The sequence below is a fragment of the Populus nigra genome, chromosome 5 (assembly GCF_951802175.1).
Source record: "Populus nigra chromosome 5, ddPopNigr1.1, whole genome shotgun sequence".
Taxonomy (NCBI): domain Eukaryota; kingdom Viridiplantae; phylum Streptophyta; class Magnoliopsida; order Malpighiales; family Salicaceae; genus Populus; species Populus nigra.
In genome coordinates, this window is record NC_084856.1 from 19,923,281 (window position 1) to 19,948,147 (window position 24,867).

A 24,867-nucleotide genomic window follows, 5' to 3' on the forward strand; every position below is an offset into this window, starting at 1 on the left:
ATCAATTAACCCAAAACACAAATTTTCAAAACCCTAACATTTATCAAAACCAAAATTAAAAGCTCAATAATACAAATTTATACATTTAACAACTTAAATCTTACCTTTAAACTTATTTCCTCCAACTCCTTTTCTTTTTCCCTTATTTTCCCCTCTTTTCTCTTCTTCTTCTTCTTCCTCCCTTCTCTCTCACGGTTTGTTCTTAAATTTCAGATCTCTTCTTTTGTTTTTTTTTTTTTTCCTTCTCACTATTTATATTTATCAACTATTTATTCAATTACTACTATACCCCTCATTTAATTCATTCTAACCTTTAAGCCTTCAAGGGCTTTATTGTATTTTCCAACCCCTTTAATACAAAACATCACAATCTCCCCACCTTATAAAAGTTTCGTCCTCGAAACTTAATAAAAAAGATTGAATACTTACCGAGATTATCGAAAAGATGAGGATACTCCTCACGCATCTTATCCTCGAGCTCCCAGGTCGCTTCCTCACGTGAATGACCTTTCCATTTCACTTTCACTGAAGCTATATCCTTCGACCTAAGCTTCCTCACTTGTCGGTCGACTATAGCTTCTGGTTGCACCTCATAAACCATATCATCCCTCAATTCAATGGGATAAACCTCTAATACATGCGATGGATCTGACATATACTTCCTTAGCATGGAAACATGAAATACCGGATGAATAGCAGACAAGTTTGGTGGTAATGCTAACCTATAAGCAACCACCCCAACTCTCTCCAGAATCTCATACGGTCCAATGAATCGAGGACTCAACTTGCCTTTCTTCCCAAACCTGAATACTCCTTTTGTCGGTGATACTTTTAAGAACACACAATCACCCACTGAAAACTCTAAGTCACGCCTTCTTCTATCCGCGTAACTTTTCTGTCTACTCTGAGCTGTTTGAAGCTTCTTTCTAATTACCTCTATCTTCTCTGAGGTAATCTGAATCAACTCCGGTCCCATTAGCCTCTTCTCACCAACCTCAAACCAACAAACCGGTGATCTACACTTCCGACCATACAAAGCCTCATAAGGTGCCATCTCTATGCTAGCCTGATAACTGTTGTTGTAAGCAAATTCCACTAATGGTAGGAACTTACTCCAACCAACTCCAAAATCCATGACACAAGCCCTCAGCATATCCTCCAAGATCTGAATAGTCCTCTCAGATTGACCATCTGTCTAAGGGTGAAAAGCTGTACTCAACTGCACTTTAGTACCCATAGCTTCTTGGAATTTCACCCAAAACCGCGATGTAAACTGTGGACCTCTATCAGACACTATTGAGATTGGCACTCCATGCAACCGTACAATCTCACTAATAAACAATTCCGCCAACTTTGCATATCCATAAGTAATCTTAACTGGCAGAAAATGGGCTGATTTTGTCAACCTGTCAACAATCACCCATATTGAATCATAACCCTCCTGACTCCTAGGCAATCCTGTCACAAAGTCCATTGTGATCCTTTCCCACTTCCATTCTGGAATCAACAATGGTTGCAACAATCCAGGAGGTTTTTGGTGTTCACCCTTTACCCTCTGACAGGTCAAACACCTAGAAACAAAATCTGCTACATCAGCTTTCATCCTATTCCACCAATAACACACCTTAAGGTCTTTATACATCTTGGTGGAACCTGGATGCATTGTGTAAACTGCCTGATGTGCCTCTACCATCAATTCTCTCCTCAGATCATCTACATCAGGTACACAAAGTCTATCCCTATATCTCAGCACATCATCATCACCTATCACAAAACCTGCAGCTTTACCCTGCTCAACCTCATTTCTAATCCTGAGTAGTGAATCATCTTTCTTCTGAGCTGCTTTTATCTTATCAAACAAATCTGACTTAACCTGAAAATGAGCAACCATTGCTCCAGCTTCACTAAGATCAAATCTGACTCCTTCATCCACCAACTCATGCAGCTCCCTAATCAGAGGTCTTCGTACCTCCTGAATATGAGCTAAGCTCCCTGATGATTTTCTACTCAAAGCATCGGCAACTACATTTGCCTTACCTGGGTGGTAATGTATGGTACAATCATAATCCTTCAGCAGTTCCATCCATCTCCTCTGCCTCAGGTTTAGATCTCTCTGCTGAAAGATATATTTCAAACTCTTGTGATCTGTGAAGATCTCACAAGTTTCACCATACAAGTAGTGCCTCCAAATCTTCAAGGCAAAAATTACAGCCGCCATCTCTAAATCATGTGTAGGATAGTTCTGCTCATGCTTCTTCAGCTGCCGTGAAGCATAGGCAATAACCTTGCCATGCTGCATTAGAACACATCCTAACCCCACTCTCGAAGCATCACAATACACTGTGTAACCACCAGAACCTGATGGTACTGCCAGAATAGGCGCTGTAGTCAATCTCTCTTTCAACTCTAAGAAACTTTTCTCACAAGCTTCAGACCACTGAAACTTAACATTTTTCTGCGTTAACTTAGTCAATGGTGCAGAAATCCGAGAAAAGTTCTCCACAAACCTCCGATAATAGCCGGCCAACCCTAAGAAACTTTTTATCTCTGTCGCCGAAGTAGGCCTAAGCCACTGCTTAACTGCCTCAATCTTTTGAGGATCAACCTCAATCCCATTCCTTGACACTACATGCCCAAGAAATGCTACACTCTCCAACCAAAACTCACTCTTTGAGAACTTGCCATACAACTGATGATCTCGCAAAGTTTGAAGCACCATTCTCAAGTGCTGCTCATGCTCCTCCCTAGACCTCGAATACACCAAAATATCATCAATAAAAACTATCACAAATCGATCAATAAACTGGCTAAACACTCTATTCATCAAATCCATAAAAGCTGCTGGTGCATTCGTCAACCCAAAAGACATCACTAAGAACTCATAATGACCATACCGAGTTCTGAAAGCTGTTTTTAAAATGTCCTCATCTCTTATCCTCAACTGATGATACCCAGATCGAAGATCGATCTTAGAAAAGAATTGAGCTCCCTGCAATTGGTCAAACAAATCATCTATGCGAGGGAGTGGGTATCTATTTCGAACTGTCACCCGATTCAGTTGCCTATAATCTATACACAACCTCAATGACCCATCTTTCTTCTTCACAAACAACACTGGGGCTCCCCAAGGGGACACACTTGGTCGGATAAACTTTTTATCCAACAAATCCTGCAGTTGCTCCTTTAGCTCCCTCAATTCTGCTGGTGCCATCCTATATGGTGCCATTGATATTGGTTCAGTACCCGGAACCAAATCAATACAAAACTCAATTTCCCTATACGGAGGCAATCCAGGTAAGTCATCGGGAAAGACATCAATAAACTCCCTAACTATAGGGACTTGGTCTAATTGGGGAACTTCTTTCTCTACATCCACTATATATGCTAGGTAGCACTGTATCCCTTTTCTAGCCATTTTCCTCGAGATAGCTGACAACATAATTGATGGAGACCCAATCTTATCTCCTTGAAATACCAACCCAACTTCTTCATCTAGATCAAATATTATTTTCTTACCCTAACAATTTACTGAAGCCCTATGCTTTGCCAACCAATCCATTCCCAAAATCACATCAAAATCAACCATATCTAAGACATTTAAGTCTCCCATAAAGATCTTATCTCCAATCTCTATTTCACAATCCAGATACACATACTTCACTAATATTAATTCATCTAAGGGAGTGGAGACTGAAATCGGGGATTTTAACAAGGTTGGTTGTTTATCTAACCTCATGGCAAAATATGGAGACACAAATGAATGGGTTGCACCCGTATCAAACAAAACTTTTGCTTCAAAAGAGCAAACAGGAAGAATACCTGAAACAACTGTGTTGGATGCCTGAGCATCCTGCTGAGTCAAGGCAAAAACTCTGGCATGCCCCTGACCCTGCTGTATCTGACCTCTATCACCTGCACCCCGACCTCTCTGACCACGGCCACCAAAACCTCTACCCCCATGAGCCACAGACTGGCTCGTCGATGGTGCCTGAATAGAATGCTGGACTGAAGCAGATAACCCCGAAGCTGACAACTGTCTCCTCGGGCACTCTCTGATCTTATGACCTATCTGGCCACAACTAAAACAAGCCTCAGTCCTTCTGTAGCACTCTGCACTAGTATGACTTCCTCCACAATGCTGACATGAAGAACTATCACTAGGTGAAACAAATGAACTACGAGGTGCAGTCTGAACTAAACTCTGAGTACCACTACTGCCACTCTGACCGCCTGAGCCACTAACTGACGGTCTCTGTCTAAACCTCCTCTGAACCCATGAGCCCTGACGGCCACTTCGTCCCCTAGACGGACTTGCACTTAATCCCTGTTGCCTAAAAGACTGACCCTCTTCTCTAGGCCTCTTAGACTGGCCTGCAATCATGTCCTCTAATTCTCGCGCCTCTATCAATCTGGCACTGTCAACAGCTGAGGAGTATGATGGAAACACCTGTGACACCATCACCAAATACATAGAGGATTTGAGTCCTCTAATAAACCTCTTCACCCTCCACTCCTCAGTGGGTAGAAGATGCTCTGCATACCTAGACAGCTGAGTAAACTTCAGATCATACTCATCCACTGTCATGCTCCCCTGAGATAGCCTCTCAAACTCATAAAGTCGAGCATCCCTGACGCTCTGAGGGAGAAACCTGTCTAAGAACATGGAGCTAAACTCCTTCCATGTCCACTGAGCCTCTACTGGTCTTGCTCTTTTTCTAGACTCAAACCAAGAGATTGCCACATCTCCTTCCAACCTGAACGATGCCAAACTCACAGCTCGGTGGTCTGTACATCCCAAAGCTTCACACCGTCGCCAAATATCATCTAGGAACCTCTGAGGATCCTCTGAACTGTCCATCCCAGTAAAAATAGGAGGTGCCAACTTCATGAAGTCATTCAACGGCACATTAACTCCATGAACAGTGTGGGATGTCGAGGGTACATCTCTATCCCTCCTTCTATCTCTCTCCATAGAAAACTCTATCCAGGTCCGCACAACCTGGCTAAGTTGCTGAAACTCTGTAACAGGTTCAGGGTCAGCTACCCCCACATCTGTTTCATCAACCATATCTTCCTCTTCTATCTCCTGAGGCTCTTCCTCCACTGGTGGAGGTACCTCCTCAACATGTTGAGGCACGGGTGCACCGCGCCTCCTTCTTTGCCTTGCAGTTCTCAACCGCACAATAGGGACATCATCCTGATCATCCTCTACTCTAACAGTATCAGCTATTCGTCTATTCCTCGGCATTTCCTAAAATAAAAAAATGAGAGCACTCCAGTCATGCTAGAACAATAGCATGATAATTATCACAGAATTATAGGAAAGCATATCTATCACAAGGAAGAAGACATGTTTAATGACAATTCAGAATTTCAAAGACAACAAACAAGACAACACGGATCCTAATGCTCCACTTATTACGAATTTAATTATATTATTGTTTCTTTAACCTAAAGCTCTGATACCACGTTTATCACGACCCGAGTCCCGGATCCATGACCGACACATAGGCAAGGTTCCCCTCCAAGGTTCCATACCTATGCGAACCCAAACTTACACACAACTTATCCTAACTCAATCAGAGTTCAACGCAGCATTAATAACAAAATCAACTTCATAATATAATTGAATTGTCTTAATACAAAAGTTTATAAAAGTTCAGAGTTTTGGAGCACTAACTAGACATAAAGGAAAGGTACAAATTACTACCAAAAGAACAGGTTCTGAAGGTCCAACAAAATGACCTGCTATCAAGCTATAAGCCTGAAAAGGATAAATAATGAGATGGTGAGTTCAACAACTCAGTGAGTAGATAACGTTCAATATACACACACGAGGTAATACAGCAATGAGAAATATATATACAAGTATGGATTTAGGTTCTTATGGAAGTGTTCTCAAATTGGCCATAACAAGAAGATCATATGGTAAAACTCGTCAGAAAATCAAAATGCAATGAGCATGAGGCTCCGTACTGTGGGATGATCAGTCCACACAGGTTGGTGACTCCCCCGACCAACTAGGGTTCAGATACGATGTGCACAAAGACTAACACTACCCTGTTAGCATGGGTATTCTGACTTACATACCATAGATTCATAATCATAATCTAACAAACATATTCATATCTCAAAACTCAACTCATGACATCAATCAAATGAGGAGCTATCAATTCAGAAGTCAATTCAAAATATATGTTGGATCATATCAAGAATTCAGATTCAACAATTGATCATGCTTTATCAAAACAAGGATAATAATTAACATATATATTATCAAGAAGCATGATCCAATTCATATTAGCAAATCAAATATTTATAATATTTCTCATGCATATGGAAAATTATCCACTCACCTGACTCGAAAGCAACAAAACTCAAAGCTGATATCGAAGAAAATCCTACTGACGTCCCGCCGGTAGAATATCAGGATTATCTGAATATAAAGGAGACATATTTAAGAATGACTCAAAAGAATATATATAACCTATTTAATACACTTATCTAAGGGTGTATTCCATAACCCTAAATGTTTTTGAACTAACTAGTTATCTTTCCTAAAAACCCAACATTTAACGGTTTTTCCGAAATCTAATCCATAATAAAACAATTAATAAAATTGGTAATAATTCACTAAATAACCCTCAATTATTCATCAAACTAATCTGAAAAAGATAATAGTACAGCTAGGGACTAATCTGGAATTTATCATATTTTTAAGGGTCAAATTGCAACTTTTGTCAAATTGGAGGACCAAACTAAAATTTATCATAAATCCATGAATATACTGAAATTATGTCCATAATTCATCCTCATTTCTGTCCAGATCATCTCATTATACTCCAGGGACCATTCTGGAATTTTACCAAATTTTTAGGATCAAATTGTAATTTTTGTCAAATTGGAGGACCAAATTGAAAGTGTTAAATTCTCTTATCTATACAGTAATTCTGTCCATAATTCATATGTTATTCTGTTCAGAATCTCGGAATAGGCTCCAGGGACCATTCTGCAAATTTTCCAAAGTTTGGGGACTAAACTGTAATTTTCCAAAATTGAGGGACCAAATTGAATTTTCGTCATCTTCAACCTCCAACTCAGAATTCTCACAGGTTACCCACTGTTCTTGCCAAATTTCTAACTCAACATTCACCATTTACACAATTCATAACTCAAAATCATCATCTCTCAATTCAATCTCTCAAAATCAACCAAATAATCAAATACCCACAACAATTAACTCTATAACATTCAACTTAATTCATCAATTAACCCAAAACACAAATTTTCAAAACCCTAACATTTATCAAAACCAAAATTAAAAGCTCAATAATACAAATTTATACATTTAACAACTTAAATCTTACCTTTAAACTTATTTCCTCCAACTCCTTTTCTTTTTCCCTTATTTTCCCCTCTTTTCTCTTCTTCTTCTTCTTCCTCCCTTCTCTCTCACGGTTTGTTCTTAAATTTCAGATCTCTTCTTTTGTTTTTTTTTTTCCTTCTCACTATTTATATTTATCAACTATTTATTCAATTACTACTATACCCCTCATTTAATTCATTCTAACCTTTAAGCCTTCAAGGGCTTTATTGTATTTTCCAACCCCTTTAATACAAAACATCACATGTGTGATCATGCATAATTTTGGAAGAAAAGGGAAACACACCAAAAGATTCTTGGCGCAATGGTTTCATGCTTAAAGGTTATGCTTAATGTGTTATTTGCATGAAACAGCAACAAAAATGAAGGCATGTCATGAACACAAGAAAACATATGATTTTATTAACAAGAAAGACTCATTTGACAGAGAAAGTCTTGTAGCATTATGAGCTTATCAACAAGACTGAAACAGGTTAAAACAAAAATCAAGAAGTTTTACAGGCATGATCGAACAGAGGTAGTTATTTTTTGTTTGAATAAGAACAGGCTTCATTCTACAACGATGGTGCAATTCCCCTTCGGTCAACCTTCCCACAAAAGCTTTTGCAAAAATGCTGGATTTTGTTAAGGCTCTTGACCATGTTTGCCCCTTATTTCTTCGGGTTGAGTCGTTGTTGGGGTTTGAACAAAGACGATAGATCGGTTAGAAGGAACTTCACCAGAGTTATTTCTAAGTATTTGCTAGAGTAAGCTAGAGGCGAGTCACGCTTGTCTTCAGAGACTCCAACTCTTCTTGAAAATGGATGTTATGGCCAGCACCCTCTTCATTTTCCATGTTTTTTTGCTCAAAGTCGGGTGTTGTAGACTTGTAGGGGACCTACTTTTCATCCCGGTGCATACATGAAAAATGTATGAACATGTAATCTATATGATAAACTCGCCCTTTGATGGGTGACATATGGTCATAACTCTTGTATGATGAAATAAGAATCTTGATTCTTGCCCAAACTCTACAATGAAAATTTTCTAAGTAACGATCATTATATCACCCACAAGTTTTGTGTTCAAGATGCTTCAAGAAGGGCTTGTCTTAATACAACTAAAAATAGCACATACAACCTAAGAACAGGTTCTATTCGTTATGTGAACATGGGTAGGTTTTCTACCTAGTCTCAAAAGGGTCTCATATCTGCCCAGTGATGATCTTCGTAAAGACAATATAGGGGCGTTGCGAGAAATGGTTAAGGCACGTATACCCACCATTACCAAGCAGGCACTCAGATATGAATTGGATGTTTCACGCGTCTGAACCCTAACCAATAGTCATAGGGCAAATCACTAGTTCCCCACCTTACTTAGAAGCTCGTGTGTGCTTTAAAAAATAAAGACATGTGATGCATGAGACAATTCTACAAAATGCATGAAAATACATTAACAAAAATGAGACAAAAAAGAAAAAACTTAAACACATCAAATACACAAAGTTTAGTCCAATATTTTTAGAAACAGTACCTTCCCTAGTGGAGTCGTCATTCTGTCGCACGTCACCCGTGTGGCGTCGGTTAGTGATTTTTGTTCCGTTCATTTGATTTGATCTTGGGAGTCGCCACCTAGTATTTCATTGAAGGGTTACTAGGAAACCCGAGTGTACTGATTGTTGTCAGAGATTCTAGAGTAAGGGACTGGTTGTGGCTAAAAAAGGTATCAGCACCCCTGCGCACCCTACCTGAGGTAAGCTGCTTCGCGAGTTGATGTGATAAAGAAGTTTTAAAAATTATCTTTTCATTGAATATTAGAAATACAATTTACTTATAAGTTCATAATCTTTTACTGTGAGCAAATCAAAATATTAAATTCTTCTTTATTCTTTGCAATTTTATCATAAAAAAACATCCATAAAAAAAATACAAACACACACATCTCTTTTTACTATATATTTTCTCTCTTTTTTTTACACATATATATTTGCAAGATACAAATTCTAAAAACTCAAAACTAAACAAACATTACATTAAACAATTTGAAATTTACAAAATAACCCAAAACAATTCGGAACAGTGTTAGGCAGACTTCTGGAGTTGTAAGCCACTAGCGGCGCGTGGATTCACGCGCCGCTGCAATCAACTCCTGGAAACGGGTGGATCTGGCCTGCTTTGTTCTTCTCTTCCCTTCCCCGCAGGCGGCGAGGATCCTCCTCACTTGCAAATCCAAGAAAACGCAACAAATGGCAATTGGTTTAATTTTTCTTTTCTTTGTTTTTTTTTTTTCAGATCTGCTTATCTCCCTACTCCTTCTTCAGATCTACTTCACTGCGGGTCAGTTTGTTATGGGTTTTGTCTTCTTCTCCTCTACTTCGGGTGGCAGGTTTGGCGGTTGTAGAGAGGGCAGTGGCGTTGATGATCTTCACTCATGTTTGTTGCCGCGGTGACTAAGCTTGCTACTGGAGGCCGGTAAGAATGGTTGGGTCAGTGAAGAGTCGGGAAGTGAGGCTAGATCTGGGGTTTAGCCGTGTGTGGGGAAGGAGTTAGAGGAAGAGGGAAGATCTGTTGGCTGCGAGTCGGAAGGCAGGCGCCGCTGTGTTCGGGCTGCTGGAGGGGGGGCTGTTTGGTTAGAGATAGGTTTAGGTTTTTTGTAGTGTGTTTTTTTCTTTTAAAATTGCCCCCCTCTTTGTGCGTTGTGGAGACCAATTTTTATAGGTAAAAATATTGCTAAGTTTTCAAACTTGGTCCCTCAACTTTTTTTTTATAAATTTGATTTTTTTTTATTTTTTTGAATTTTTTTTATCAAATCAACTCGAACGAAGAAAATTGATGACTTTAAAAATAACGTGTTAAAAGTCAAACGTGTTTCAAATATCTTTGAAAATTTAAATTTTTTTTAGATGATGCTGAAAATGCTAAAAACGATGCAAATATATTAAAAATATATAGTATTTGGATTTTCGTTGTTTTTCGCTATTTTTAGATTTTCCAAAAATTTTATCAAAAAGATGGATCAAAAATTGGGTAACAATTTTAATATACTAACGTAAAACTAAAGTTTTTTAAAAAATATTATTTTTAGTATATTTTCAAGTAGAAAACATTTTGCTTTTAGTTATTTTATTTTGTTTTTTTATTTATGTATATTTAGGTTGGGCCAGCCCTAACTTAAGGGCCTCACAAAAGTACAAAAGAGGTTGCATTTCAAAGTTCGGCCCAAAACCTTACAATGAAAAAAGACAGGGTTTGGCCCAATATTTGTTCATGGACTTTCTTATAACATAAACTTGTGACTTTGTACCACAGATGCCCAAGTATAGCTTAGGGAATTGGGAATAGAAGTTTATTAATTTTGGCTGGTTGATGCCACTGAGTTGATAGCTATAATATTGGCATTAAAAATATTTTTTGTTCCGATTTTTTTATATTATTTTTTTGCAGTAAAGAAACCTAACAATGCTATGAATCGTAAATTTGAATCTCTAAAATAAATTTAATTTTGATTAATATATATATATATATATATATATATATATATATATATATATATGTGCGCGTGTGTGTATATAAGAACACACTGTGAACCATGCCCTCTTGATTTGTAATACGCCGCTAGAGAATCTCCATCATTGTTTCTTGTTTTCTCACAAACCCTACCAGCTTTGCTTTTGCTCTCTGAACGAAACCATGGCTATTTGGATCAAATACAGTTCTTGTGTAAACTTTAAACCACAAGAAAATCATCAAGAATCACAACGACACATCAATGGCCAGCCCCTGCACGAGGAAGATTCGATGCTGCGTGTATTATTCTCGCTGTATAAGTTTTACTTCCTTGGTAACTTAACTGGTGGATCGATGTTCACAACAAGGCCGGTGAAAATCAACAGCAAAGAGACTTGCATCCCTATCACCAGTTCATTGGTTGATGATCATGATGAAGAATTTAAAGAGATCTTGACAGTGATGGGAGTCCCTGGAAGGAAGCAATCGAAGATACTAAGAAAGATGGCATCGCTTGCCCGTAGCAAGGGTACTTTTAGTGGCGTCTTCATGGATGTTGAATTATTGGTGGGGACCTATCAGGAAATTACAGATGCTGATATTGCTAGAGCTGAGGGGGGGTCAATGGATATTGAAGCTGGACAAATCCCGGCCACCAAGTCCTCTATTGATGCATTGGAAAGAGTGGTTTTCGACGGTTCATCGTCAACGAGAGACTGTACTGTTTGTATGGAAGAGATTGAAGCAGGCAGTGAAGCAACTCGGATGCCGTGCTCGCATGTTTATCATTCAGATTGCATTGTTCAGTGGTTGCAGACTAGTCACTTGTGTCCTCTTTGCCGCTATCATATGCCCGGTGAATTATGATCTTCATCAACACCAGCTAGCTTTCCTTCGCATTGTTCATTTTTATTTTTATAGGAAATGAGTGTACGAATAAGTTGAACTTGCAGTCCATGCAAGAGAACATTGCTCCTGGCCCATGATCTATTAATATTTAAACAATCTCCATTACATTTACGTGGAACTGAAGTTTAGAATATATTGGTTAATTGATTCGCGCTGCTGTGCTTGATTTAATTACATGACACTAATTTTTATATATATATAAAAATTTTAAATTCCATTGTAACAAACTAAGTTGCTAGTATATATAGTTCTTGTTTTTCTTATTAATATCTTTAATTAAAAAAAAACTAATATTTTGGTATATGTTATTTATTTAATAAAAACCAAAAGCAATCATAAGACATTCTCAAAAAAAAATTAAACAACTTAAAATAAAGATAAAAGTGATATATCTTTAACTAAAAGTACCTTGTCTCCTTCACGTTCTAATTGTTTTTGAAAATATTTTATCAGAATATTTATTTTTTAAATAACATTGTATCATTATTTTAAAATCAAATTTCAATTAAAAAATAAAAATAACATTCAATTTTGATGCAATTGCATTTCAAACATAAAAGTACTATGGCGGTCACGTGTTGTCGATGAGAACACTTTGATAATGTTGTTAGATCTAATTTAACAGGTCAACTTAAAAAATTTTTGACTTGATTTTTTACACAGCTTAAATCTTAATTAAACCATCCGGGAGCTAACCTGATATGACTCGGTTAACTTGACAAGTTTAAAAACAACCTGAACAACTAGTAAAAACACAATTTAACTAAAAACAAAACTCAAGACAAAATAAGTTTTCAAAAAATATTGATGCAAAGACATCTTAGATTATCATTGGTTAACTCGTCAAACCCATAACTCGAATCACATATCTGACTGGGTTTAATAATTTCATTTTTATACTATTTTTTTATTTAAGAATATGATAAAACAAAATAGACAATCCCATGAAAGCAACCAAATAATATTTTTAAACAAAGAATGCTTGTTAATAGATATCATGATGGGCTGTAAAAAAATGAAGAATGCTTGTTAATATTATTAAATGACTACTAAAACCATATTAAAAAAAGGGTAAAATTTGATTTGTATTTAATAAAATCATCTCTAAGATATATTCTCAATTAATTTAAGAATTCAACAAAGTAATATATGTAATATATATGAAATTAATTCATTCTAAAGAAATTTAATATTTATTTAAGAAAAAAAACTTAAAATTGGCAGGTGTGCCACCTTGGATAGCCTAGTGTGCCTGACCCATTACTAATATGGCCAATCTCAAAGTCTTGGTATCCCAAGCCCTTGAGCCCGTGAAAGACATATTATTTGCTTGGCAAGTTTTTGATCACTGAAGATGAGGTTAAAGAATCACTCTAAAGTATTTTGAATTTGAAAAACTGGTTTTTAATCAATTTTCACCTTAAAACACCTAAAATTACTCTTATAACCTTAATAAATCAATTTGTCAACTCAAAAAATCACCAAATCAATTAAAAATATAAAATTAAACAAAAAAAAACACTCACTCAAACTTGATCTACTTTTTTCCAGTAGTATAGTAGCCTATTCCTCAAATGACACTCCTCGTTAGTAAGAACAATTTGACACTAAACTTGGTTTTTTTGTTAATAAAATCTCACCAACCTTAGTTTTTTTATTAATGAAATCTTATCAAGCAAATGTTTTCTCTCTCCTTCACTGTTTTTGACAATACTCTCTCTCATCCCTCAAATTAAAGGATTGATAAGTAAAGGACATGGAGTTTTAGATTAAAACGCATAATTGTTAAACTAAAGGGATAAAAAAAATTATAAAAAATCTTAAGGTATTTTTTAGAAAAGATGCTAACAACACAATAATAAAAAAGAAAAGGGTTGCATGTTCATTTTTTTAAATCAAATTTGGTCTCTAAAAATTTAATTTTTTTAATTAAAAAAATTGAATTCTATCTTACCAAGTTGAACATTAGTTTAATGTTGGAATATCTTTTCAACACTTCGAGAGCCATATAAGAAGCTATTCAGAATAAATTATAATTTTGAAATTCCATTTAATATAATTTACAAGAATATAATTAAAAAAATAATAATTTGGTGATCAAAATAAAAACTAGTCGTGTGATCAAAAAAAATTTCATTGCACTGTTCTAGTGAAGAGTGCAATAGGAGGGAATTCATAGTCAAATCACCAAGGCATTTAGATTTTGTTTTATATATAATTTGTAATTATAATTGTTGTTTCACAATTAATCCAATTAATTGATGTGGATATATACTACCTCATCAAAAATTCGCGGAGGAAGTTAATTAAAACCTATATATTATCGGGCTGAACACTATTATTTACCATCAGAAGTAGAATTTTTAAGGGTGCTTCAATAATTTAATGGAAGAGTGCTGTTTCAAAATATATAAAAAAAAAGAAAAAAAAAGAAGAAGGCTTGAACTAAGTATGATAAAACAGTTTAACAATATTAAGTGGAAGAAACGTACATGGATTTTTTTTTTATATTAATATCATTTTAGGCCCTCCAGACTATTGTGAACCAGGCAATGGATCTCACAATACATGAAGTTTACAGGGAACTTTGTAAGTTCTCCGGGAAAGGGATTTAACTCAACATGAAACTTGCATTTGAATACAGAAGCTTGCATGATTGAATTCAGAAAGAGAGGAAAAATAAAAAAGCAGACGGTAGGGTTTGTTAAGAAGTAAAACCAGCTAAACACAAAGAATTAGTTCAATGCCTGGTTCACAATAGTGAAGGGAGATGGATGGTATTCAGAAGAAGAGAACCACCATTCATAAGAAGCAAACCTGTTCACATTCCTTTTTAGCGATTCACTGCTTGATCACAGTCAAGATCTTAAAGATATCTTGACCTCGATGGACATCCTGAATTCGAACAATCAAAGATACTAGACTAATTGCATCTAAGGCTATTGGCATGGATATTTAGAGTGCTTCCTCCATGTCTGTTAATTAGAATAGAGGCCGCAGTATATATAACTGGGAGGGGTGTTCATAGTGAAGAAGATCTCGCAAGAGCTGAGAGGGAATCAATGGAGACTGAAGCGAGACCGATTCCGGCCACCAAGTCGTCTATTAATGCATTGGAAAGAGTGTTTCGGGGACAATGAGAGGCTGCACAGTTTGCATGTAAGAGATTGAGGTAGGGAGTGATGCAAATTCGTATGCCGTATTCCCATGTTTATAATTAAGATTGCATTGTTTAGTGGTTGCATACTAGTCACTTGTGCCCTCGTTGCCGCCATCATATGTTATATAAATCAAAGTTTTTGTTAAGTGACATTAATCAAGAAATATCAATAAAGAAAAGTTTCTGCAATTCTACAGTTTCTATCTCTCTCTTTTCTTCTAATTCTCCCTCTCATTTCTTTAAATCTCGTTGTTAAGATTAGCTCAACAAATTGGTATCAGAGCCCAAAAGATCCACCCATTACTATTTAAAAAAATGGTTGAAAACAACAAAGTTAGAGCATTGGAAGAACATGGAAAGAAAATGGAAGAATAAATGCAGAGAATGCATGGTGAAAATCAGAGGCAATGGGAAGAGAAAACAGGAAGAACGAGCAATTACCATTGTAAACAATCAAGAAGCTGAAATATAAGGCAGAAACAGTCCATTGCCTATTGTAAGGAATAACCCAATTTTTTATGATGGACAAACAATCCACCATCAAAGTCTTACAATCCAATTAAGAATGATGTAGCTCAAGGTTCAGAACAGCCCCAAGAATCTGTTTATGAAAAAATTAGGCAACTAGGGCAATGTTATAACTGTGGAGAAAAGTGCAATCCTGGCCATTTATATATGCAGAAAAGTATTTACTAGAAGGAAATGAGGAAGAAGAGGATGCCTTTAATTATGGAAGCAATGAAAAGTAGTAACAATGAGATAGATGCTGAAGAAACTGAAGAATATGACTTATCATTGAACGTGTTGGCAGAAAGTTATGCCCGTGACACGATCAAGATCAGAGAAAGCTATATTGGAAAAAAAAAACTAGTGATCTTGATTGAATGTGAGTGCCCACAACTTTACAATAAAAAAACAAATGAAAGTACATTGCATAATAGAAGCCCGATCATATCATGTAAGTTTATTATTTTTTATATATGATTAAAAAATAAACAATAATAAACAATAATAAATAATTAATTTCAATGAACAAATGAAATTTCAAGTTTACAAATATGGATGTTGCTCTCAAGATAATATCGGTGATGAAATTCTGAATGAAAACCCATGATCAATGCATGATTTAGAAAGCTCAAGGTTAATATATACATAAAAAAAACTTTTGTTATTTTTTTAATTTTAATGAATGAATTATTTTACAAAATTGACATGTAACTGAGATAGGGCTGCCAACGTTGTTGTTAATAGGGTGTGGGGGAATCATAACACCATTAGGTAAGATTGAATTCAAAATGTTATATTTTTAATTTAAATGTTCAAATTTTGTTTTTTATTATCTTAACTGATAATTTATTTCTACTATATAAGTTGTGTGATTTTTGGTACTAGGTACAAAAAAACAAAGAAATATCCACAAGAAAGAGGTCTTCCAGGCTAGAGAGACGTGTTCGTGTAAAGGGATTTCAAACCTCCACTAGTCTTAGAGGCTATCTAGGAAGCTTATAGTTAGCACGTGATGTCTGAGCATTTAGTGTGACATTCGCAGTCCAGTGCAGAGAACCAAAACAATGAGAATCATGGTTCAATTACCACACACACTAGTGGATCTATTCTGTTCATTTCGTATGCGAAGTGGAGTGTTTGATTCTTTTTTATTACATATATTTTTTTAATTGTTGTTTTATATGAAAATGTTTAACTAATAATAACTTTTTTTTTTTGCGGACTATGGTTCTTGGACACGAACTAAGATCTATGGAACTTATTGTAGAACTTATATGTGAAATTATGACTATCAGAAAAGGATGCAACAACTTGTAGATAGTTGAGCTCAGAAGTTCATGGTAACTCGAATTTCAACAATTTTTTCCCTTTAAGTTATATATTTTTTTTAAAATTAGCTAATTGTTTTTTTTCCAATAACATATACCATCGGATTGCAGGAGAGATACGAGGATGATATTTTGACCCGTCCGAAACTCGATCCAGATTTATAGTTGGAGACTGAATCTTCTGATGAACCTGATAAAAATCAGGTTTACGATATCTCAAACATTACGGCCAAGGATATGTAGATAGGTTGTAGTTTATCGACCGTTGGTTCCTTACAATCAAGTTCGAGCTCCTAATCTCCAATTGTCTAAGCGATTGTACAAGAACAAATTGAATCTCAGACGACTCGACTTCTCGACTTATAGCTGAGATGACCTAACTTAGGTGCGATATGGCCAAACTTAAGTGATTGTACGTGAAGCTCTTGTCAAAACTCGGTGGTACATGTGGTCCCCCTCGTTGCCCACCTAGTTCGGTCCCGGCAAAGTTCCGCCTCTACCTCCTCATCCTTCAACTTATGTCATTTAGATAAATTGTTTTCAAATTGATAGTTTTTAAATTAGTAATAAATATATGGTTTTTTATTTTACTTTTTATTTTTTTTGTTTATTTTAATTTTTTTAAAAATATTAAATAAATTACCAATGAAATTTTCGACAAACAATGTCCCTCGAAAAGTTTCAGAGAATTTGAAAAAAATTACAGGAATATCCACTTACCATCACAGACAAAATCATTGACGGACTAAGTCCCTCGGAAAGTTACAAAGAGTTCAAAAGAAATTATAGGATTTTCCATTGATAATTATAGAAGTAATTACCAACGGAATAAGTCTCTTGAAAAATTATAAAGAGCTCAAAAAAATTAGAGGAACTGCCACTAACAATATGTAAATCACTAACGAGTTAATTTTGTTGATAATATAAATTCAATCATCAATGGAATTACAAGTGGTATATTCTGTCAGTGAAATGCTATACTGATAAATGAAATTATTAGCGGAATGATGCCGTTAATTTTTTTTGTTTGATATATTTTTTTTATGTCAATTCATCGATAATTATATTACCGATAAAATGATTAATATAATAAAAATTACAGATGATAGGTTCTCTGACGACCATTTACTTTGTGTGAATCCTTCTATTAATATTTTCCCGATTGAATTAGTGTTTAAATTCAGACAAATTATTCCGTTGATATGATGCAAAATTCTAGTTTTGAACTAACACATCCACAAGAATAGCTCACGTCTATAGAGAAGCAAACCGGAGTGTAAATTGGCTTGCTAATAATGCACGTTTCATGTTCGTTGGAATTTCCTAGGAAGCATCTTTAGTGTCTCAGCTTTTTATTTATTTAATTTAATTTAATTTATTAATTAAAATAAAAGTATAATATACTCACTTCAGAATTATCTTATGAATTCTCTCTGATGGTAAAGCAGTGTCTACTGTGAAGTCACAATAAATCTTCAACATATTTTTTTCTATTGTCCTTCAAATATAATATTGATAACTTATTTTTTAAATTAATATTTTTTAACTTGTTTTATTTACTATTGATATTTATTTTTAATTTTATTATTAAATTAATCAAATTTATTAAATTAAAAGAAGTTAACAACCCGGGTATAAGATTTTTCTTATTCTTTTAAGAAAAGTTAGCTTGGACTGAATATCTTTTTTTTTTATGTTTGAAAAATGTTAGAAAAAACTTGATTGAGACCGAAAGCCTATCACGTGTACGTGCAGGCAAGTAGGTCCGTCAACCCTTTCATTACATGACGACAATTCATAATAATGCATTGAAAAAACGACAAAAAAAATTATAACCCAATTGAATAAGAAAATTACAAAAACCTAATTCACCACCTTCCAAAACAATCTGTTAGAATTTTTTTTAATTGGTTTTCATGGGATTTTCAGGATAACAAAAAAAATAAATAAATCTGATATTTAATTTTAAAAAATAAATGTGGTTCTATTAATTGAAAAAAATAAAAATAAAGGGATCCATTTTGACATGATAGCACAAAGGGTTTTTTTTTTTTAGTGTTTAAAAACTTGCCTTTTCAGTTTTTTATACCTTTAGATATTGTCAAATTTCTTCTTTTTCATCCATTTAATTTAAAAATTATATAATTTAGTTCGAAACATCACTTTCTTCGCTTCTCTCTATCAATTATTTAGTGAAATGTCATCATATGGCCAATACTGAATTTAGTTGAAAGAATTGTTCCTGTCATCATCCTTTTGCCTTTCAAAACTTTATTCCTTTGTCTTTGTTTCCTTGGAGCACTGATTCCTATAGATTATGGCTTCTTCTCTTCTCATGATTGCTCTAATTAACCTCTTAAAATTATTGCCTCTTTCATTAAAAAAAATAAATTAATTAAATCTCATCGATATCAGGATAATTTGTAGCTATGAAAGGGGAAGAAACAATACGGCAACATCTTCTTAATTATTGTTTGCAATTTAAGAGACTCTTTTGATAATATGATTCAAGTGCCTTTTAAAGTAATTTTTATCTTAAAAAATATTAAATTAATATTTTGAGATGATTTTATATAGTTTTGATATGAAAATATTAAAATTATTGAAAAAATATTAATTATTGTTTTTTTAATACTCTAAAAAAAAACATTTAACTGCATTTATAGACAAGCAATAAAAGAAAAACATTTTAGATGAGAGAATGTTTGGAAACGTGGTTGTACTCATATTTTTTTAAAAATTATTTTTTTGTACATTTTAAATCATTTTAATTCATTAATTTTAAAAATAAGTTTTAAAAAATAAAAAAAAACATCAATTGCCGATTAATCACAAGAATCAAGCCTCACGACAGTTACATCTTTCACAGCCACAATGCTAGCTAACTTTCCTATAGCTGATTTTGTATTCCTTGTATATACAGAGCACTCAATTCACTAATTGTATATCAGTTGCAACTTTGTAAACCACCACGTAGAGGCGGTTTCATCCTCAGAACCTCGGAGACTACATTCCATCAGCATCTCACCTTCTCATGATGAAAAAGGAAGTTAATCATGTTAACATCACAAAAGGTTACTAAATTCAAACAACAGTCAAGTTCTTGTCCGTAAATGTCTGTAGACAAATGTGTGGGTACAGTAGGGCCATATTCAGTCTCTCAAGATTCCTCTGCAACATGAAAGATGGCTCAAACGACAGTGCCAGATGGAAGTAGGAGCCTTGACGCCAACAGTCATTGTGAGAGCATGATATGGTGAAGCAAATAGTTGATGAAGGTTGATCGGATACAATCCATTATCACTTGGTCCCGTCAGGAGCGTGTTCCCAGTCAAGATGTCCTTAACAGAAAAATCAGAATCAGTGAGTTCAAAAAGGACATTATTATCCTCACATAATTTATTGATAGAGAGGAGATGAGCTGATGCTTGAGGACAATAAGTAAAATTATTTAAGGCAAGAGTAGTAGAAGAGATGGTTTTAATAGAAGCATTGCTAGTATGAGATATGTGCAAACCTGTAACATTACCTACACCCACAGAAGCATCACCTTCATAAGGGTGAGAAGTTGCAAGATTAAAAATATATGAGGTAACATGAATATTAGCACCACTATCCGCATACTATTGATGTTGATTTAAATAAGTTGTATTGGCTTCTGCAACCATGACAACAAAGTCAGTGGGAGGATGACATCCTTGAAAAGAGTAATTCATGCGGTTAAAACAATCCAAGGCCTGATGTCCCTCTCATTTGCAGATTTGACATGGAGATCAGAAACGAGAGTTAGAAGGAGCTGGAGAAGATGGGCATGAGAGGTGAGGTAGTGGCTGCTGAAATTGAGAAGAAGCATTACCCGATCCTTTAGATGCCCCTAAAAAGCGAGGTTATTACTACTATGGTGAGAACCTATTTGGGCTGCAGGTTTATGTGAGTAAAGAGCATAGGAACCTGCCTTATGGTGAAGAGACTGACTATGAAATTATTGCATAAAGTCATGGTTCATGAGTTCTGCATGAAAATCTGAAAATGACATGGATTTCTCTTTGGAGATGAGCATATACGTAGTGACAAAGGAATGAAGAAGAGTTGAGACCATTAAGAACAAATAATATTAGATCAGAATCATCAATAGGTTTGCCAACGGCAGAGAGTTCATCTGCAAGAGTTTTGACTTCATCCAGAAATTTCTGACAAGACAAGGAGCCTTGCTACAAAGATTGCAACTTTCGCTTGATAAGAGAAATGCAAGAAGTTGATGGCGCAGCAAAACATGCACTAAGGGCTTGCCAAGCAAGACGAGAAGTCTCAAGGCCATAAATGGTGGAAACCACCATAGGAGATAATGAGGAGATAATCCAGCCAAGTATTGTTTGGTCCTTATACTGCCAAGCCATATAAGCAGAATTAGTAATACCTTGGACTTTATGTTCTTTGCTGGAAAATTGAGGAAGACAAAAATCAGAACCATCAACAATTCCCATGAGTCCATAACTCCGAAACAGGGGAAGTAATTGAGCACTCCATGCAAGAAAATTAGTTCCATCGAGTTTGATGGAAATAACTTGAGCTGGAAGATGAAATGCAGCGGAAGATAAAAAATCTGAAGTAGTAGCCATAGGATCGTTGGAAGCGTTAGCTATGAGAGGCTCTGATACCATGAAAGAATTAAATTACAACTGAAATTGCTTGAGTAAAACTGTGTTTTCTTAGCCATATATATATATAGACACACATATACACACACATGTAAAGTCTGTTGCAATGGCAACTCTGCAAGCCATTGTAAACAATCAAGAAACTGAAAAATATGGAAGAAACAGGCCATTGCCTATTGTAAGGAATAACCCAATTTTTTTATGGAATTCTACCACAGCCAAAAACACATGCAAGATTAGAAGAGGTGAATTCTTTTGAAGGGTAGAAACTTGGATATAATGTTGCTCTATCCAAGATAGAGATATCAAACTTCTATGGAGATAACCCTGGAAGCTGGATTAGGAAATGCTTAAAATACTTCAAGTTACACTTTTCTCTAGTTGGTTAGTGGATTGAAATAGCTTCTATGTACTTAGAAGGAAGAGATAAGGTATGGTTTGAAGGGTACATTCAGAGCAGCATGGATGTGGTTAGTTAGGATGGTTCTACAAAAGGAATTTGTATATGATTTGGCAATAAAGAAGATGTGGTAGAAGAATTCAATAAATTGACATAGAAAAAAGGTATAGAAGAATACATTGAGAAGTTTGAGTAACTTAAATCTTTAATTACTGCCAAGAACCCTACATTGCCAGAATTTTATTATGTTTAAAGCTTCATCAGTGGACTTAAGGAAGATGTGAAGCTGATGTTGAAAATTTTGAAGCTTATCACATTAACGCAAGATTTTGAACAATCCAAATGGTTGGAAAAATCTAATTTGGCTATGATCAGGAGGAATAAGATAGTCACGAGATCAATGGTTCCAACCAATAATGCAGATGGACAAACAATAATCCACCATCAAAGTCTTACAATCCAATTAAGAATGATGTAGCACAAGGTTCCAAACAGCCCTAAGAATCTGTTTATGAACAAAGAAGGCAATTGGGGCAATGTTACAAGTGTTGAGAAAAGTGCAGTCCTGACCATTTATATAAGCAGAAAAGTATACATTTACTAGAAAAAATTGAGGAAGAAGAGGATGCCTTTATAGAAGCAATGAAAGGTAGTAACAATGAGATAGATGCTGAAGATATTGAAGAATATGGCTTATCATTGAACGTGTTGGTAGAAAGTTATGCCCATAACACAATCAAGATTAGAGAAAGCTACATTGGAAAAAAAATAGTGATCTTGATTGAATGTGAGTACCCAGAACTTCATGGATGAAAATGTTGTTAAAGAGGTCAAAACAGTGGTGGAAAGAACTACTACATTGGCTGTCACAGTTGCCAATGAAAGTGTGATGAAGTGTAATGCATACTACCCACAACTCTCATGGTTGAAGCTGATCTCAGATTGTTGAAGCTAAAGAGATATAATATGGTATTGGAAGTAGACTAGCTAAGGAGGTATTCTCCTATCTTGTTTGACTTCATTAAAATGAAGAATTCTCTTAAAAAAGAAGGAAGAACCATTGAATTGAAAGGAACGGCTAAATTACATATGATGGTGGCAAAAACTATCATAAGAATTTGAATGAAGCAATAATTGGTTTTGTTAGTCAGTTGTTTTCTTCAACAGTGACAGAAGAATTCAATAAGAAGGAAAATAATGCAAAAGTGACAACATTATTGGAAGAGTTTCAGCCTGTATTTGTTAAGCCAAAAATCTTACCACTAGAAAGAAAGTTTGATCATAAAATCCCTCTTGTTTTAGGTGATAAACCAATAAACATCAGAACTGATCATATAAGCTCTTTTATTCACAAAGATGAAATATAAAAGCTGGTTAAAAAGATGTTAAAAATGGAGTTATGCATCTTAAGTTCTCTTGGTAAAGAAAAACAATAACATATTGATATTCTATGTAGATTACAAACAATTGAACAATTTTAGAATAAAAAAACAAATGGAAGTACATTGTTTAATCGAAGCCCGACCACAAGTAAGTTTGTTTTTCTTTCATGCACTACTAAAAAATAAACAATAATGGATAATTTTTTAATAATTAATTTCAATGAACGAATGGAATTTCAATTTTAGAAATGTGGAGGTTGCTCTTAAGATAACATCGGTGATGAAATCATTGGTTCCTCACAATTGGGTTCGAGTTCCTAATCTCTAGTTGTCTAGGCGATTGTACAAGAACAAGTTGAATCTAGACGACCCGACTTCTTAACTTAGAGTTGAGATGAACCCAACATAGGTGTGAAATGGCCAAACTTAGGGGATTGCACGTGAAACTGTTGTCAAACCTCAGTGGTACATGTGGTCCTCCTCGTCGCCCACCTGGTCCCGATGAAGTTCCGCCTCTACCTCCTCATCCTTCAGCTTCTGTCCTCTAGATAAATTGTATTCAAATTGATAGTTTTTAAATTAGTAATAAATATATGGTTTTTTTATTTTAGTTTTAATTATTTTTTGTTTATTTTAATTTTTTTAAAAAAATATTAAATAAATTACCGATGAAATTTTTGACAAACTAAGTCCCTCGGAAAGTTACAGAGAGTTAAAAAAAATTATAGGAAAATCCACTGACCATTATAGACAGAATTATTGATAGACTAAATCCCTCGGAAAGTTCCAAAGAGTAGGAAAGAAATTACAGAATTTTTCATTGACAATTACAGATGGAATCACTAACGGAATAAGTCCCTCGAAAAATTCTAGAGAGCTCAAAAAAATTAATCAATTTGTTGATGATTAAATTACCGATAAAATAATTAATATAATAAAAATAATTGATTATAGATTTTTTGACGACCATTTACTGAATGTGATTCTGGCTATCAATGTTTTGCTGACTGAATCAGTGTTTAAATTCGGACAAATTATTCCGTTGATATGATGCGAAATTCTAGTTGTGAACTAGCATATCCACAAGAACAGCTCACGTCTATAGAGAAGCAAACCGGAGTGTAAATTGGCTTAGCTAATAATGCACATTTCATGCTCGTTGGAGTTTCCTAGGAAGCATCTTTAGTGTCTCAGCTTTTGTTAGAAGATATCTGTGGTGTGGTCACTCCAAAGTCATGTGAAGTATTCCCGTTCTTTCATGTAGCATTCAGACCGAATGATTCTATAAAATTACATCGATACTTCCACATATTAAAGATAATGTAGGAAATATCTTTATTTTTTTCCTAGAAAATCTTTAAAATTCCCACTGCTTAGCTTTCAATTCGCCTCTAATATATTGCCTCTCCTTTGAATAAAAATAAAATAAAATAAAATTTAATGGAGTCGTGAATTCAACTTAATTGAATTGTTAGGCTGATCTATCAACACCGCATGAATTAATTAGCCCCACAAATAAACCCACCCAATCAAAGAGAATTTTATTTTATACATCTCTAACATTGAAGACGAGTGTACAAAACTACTGATTAGAGAATTAGCTCCATTATGTTTATTTTTGCTTTCTATAAAGTTTTTATCTAATTTAAAAAAT

The 24,867-nt window shown here is 34.9% G+C and overlaps 2 protein-coding genes and 1 long non-coding RNA gene across 3 annotated transcripts in view; 2 read left to right on the plus strand and 1 right to left on the minus strand.

Annotated features, from left to right (window-relative positions):
• LOC133694943 (uncharacterized) overlaps positions 1 to 10,191 on the plus strand; it is a 28,301-nt gene extending 18,110 nt beyond the window's left edge. Inside the window, exon 11 of the mRNA XM_062116634.1 lies at positions 9,655 to 10,191. Coding sequence (XP_061972618.1) covers positions 9,655 to 9,812 — 158 coding nt within the window. The 3' untranslated portion in view covers positions 9,813 to 10,191. The remainder of the gene's footprint in view (positions 1 to 9,654) is intronic.
• LOC133693729 (uncharacterized) lies at positions 5,598 to 7,624 on the minus strand. The gene is made up of 3 exons (XR_009842171.1): positions 7,368 to 7,624; positions 6,357 to 6,436; positions 5,598 to 5,764 (listed from the first exon to the last, which is right to left on the minus strand). It is a non-coding gene; the product is annotated as an uncharacterized LOC133693729 (long non-coding RNA).
• Positions 10,192 to 10,950: 759 nt separating the features above from the next.
• Positions 10,951 to 11,935, plus strand: LOC133693437 (E3 ubiquitin-protein ligase EL5-like). Its single transcript, XM_062114660.1, has one exon. It carries the CDS (start codon positions 11,053 to 11,055, stop codon positions 11,734 to 11,736), a length of 684 nt encoding a protein of 227 aa, XP_061970644.1. The 5' UTR covers positions 10,951 to 11,052; the 3' UTR covers positions 11,737 to 11,935.
• Positions 11,936 to 24,867: the final 12,932 nt, after the last annotated feature.

What these genes read in the sequence shown, in the direction of transcription:
- LOC133693437 (XM_062114660.1), top strand. Translation starts at nt 11,053, where the DNA reads ATGGCTATTTGGATCAAATACAGTTCTTGTGTAAACTTTAAACCACAA.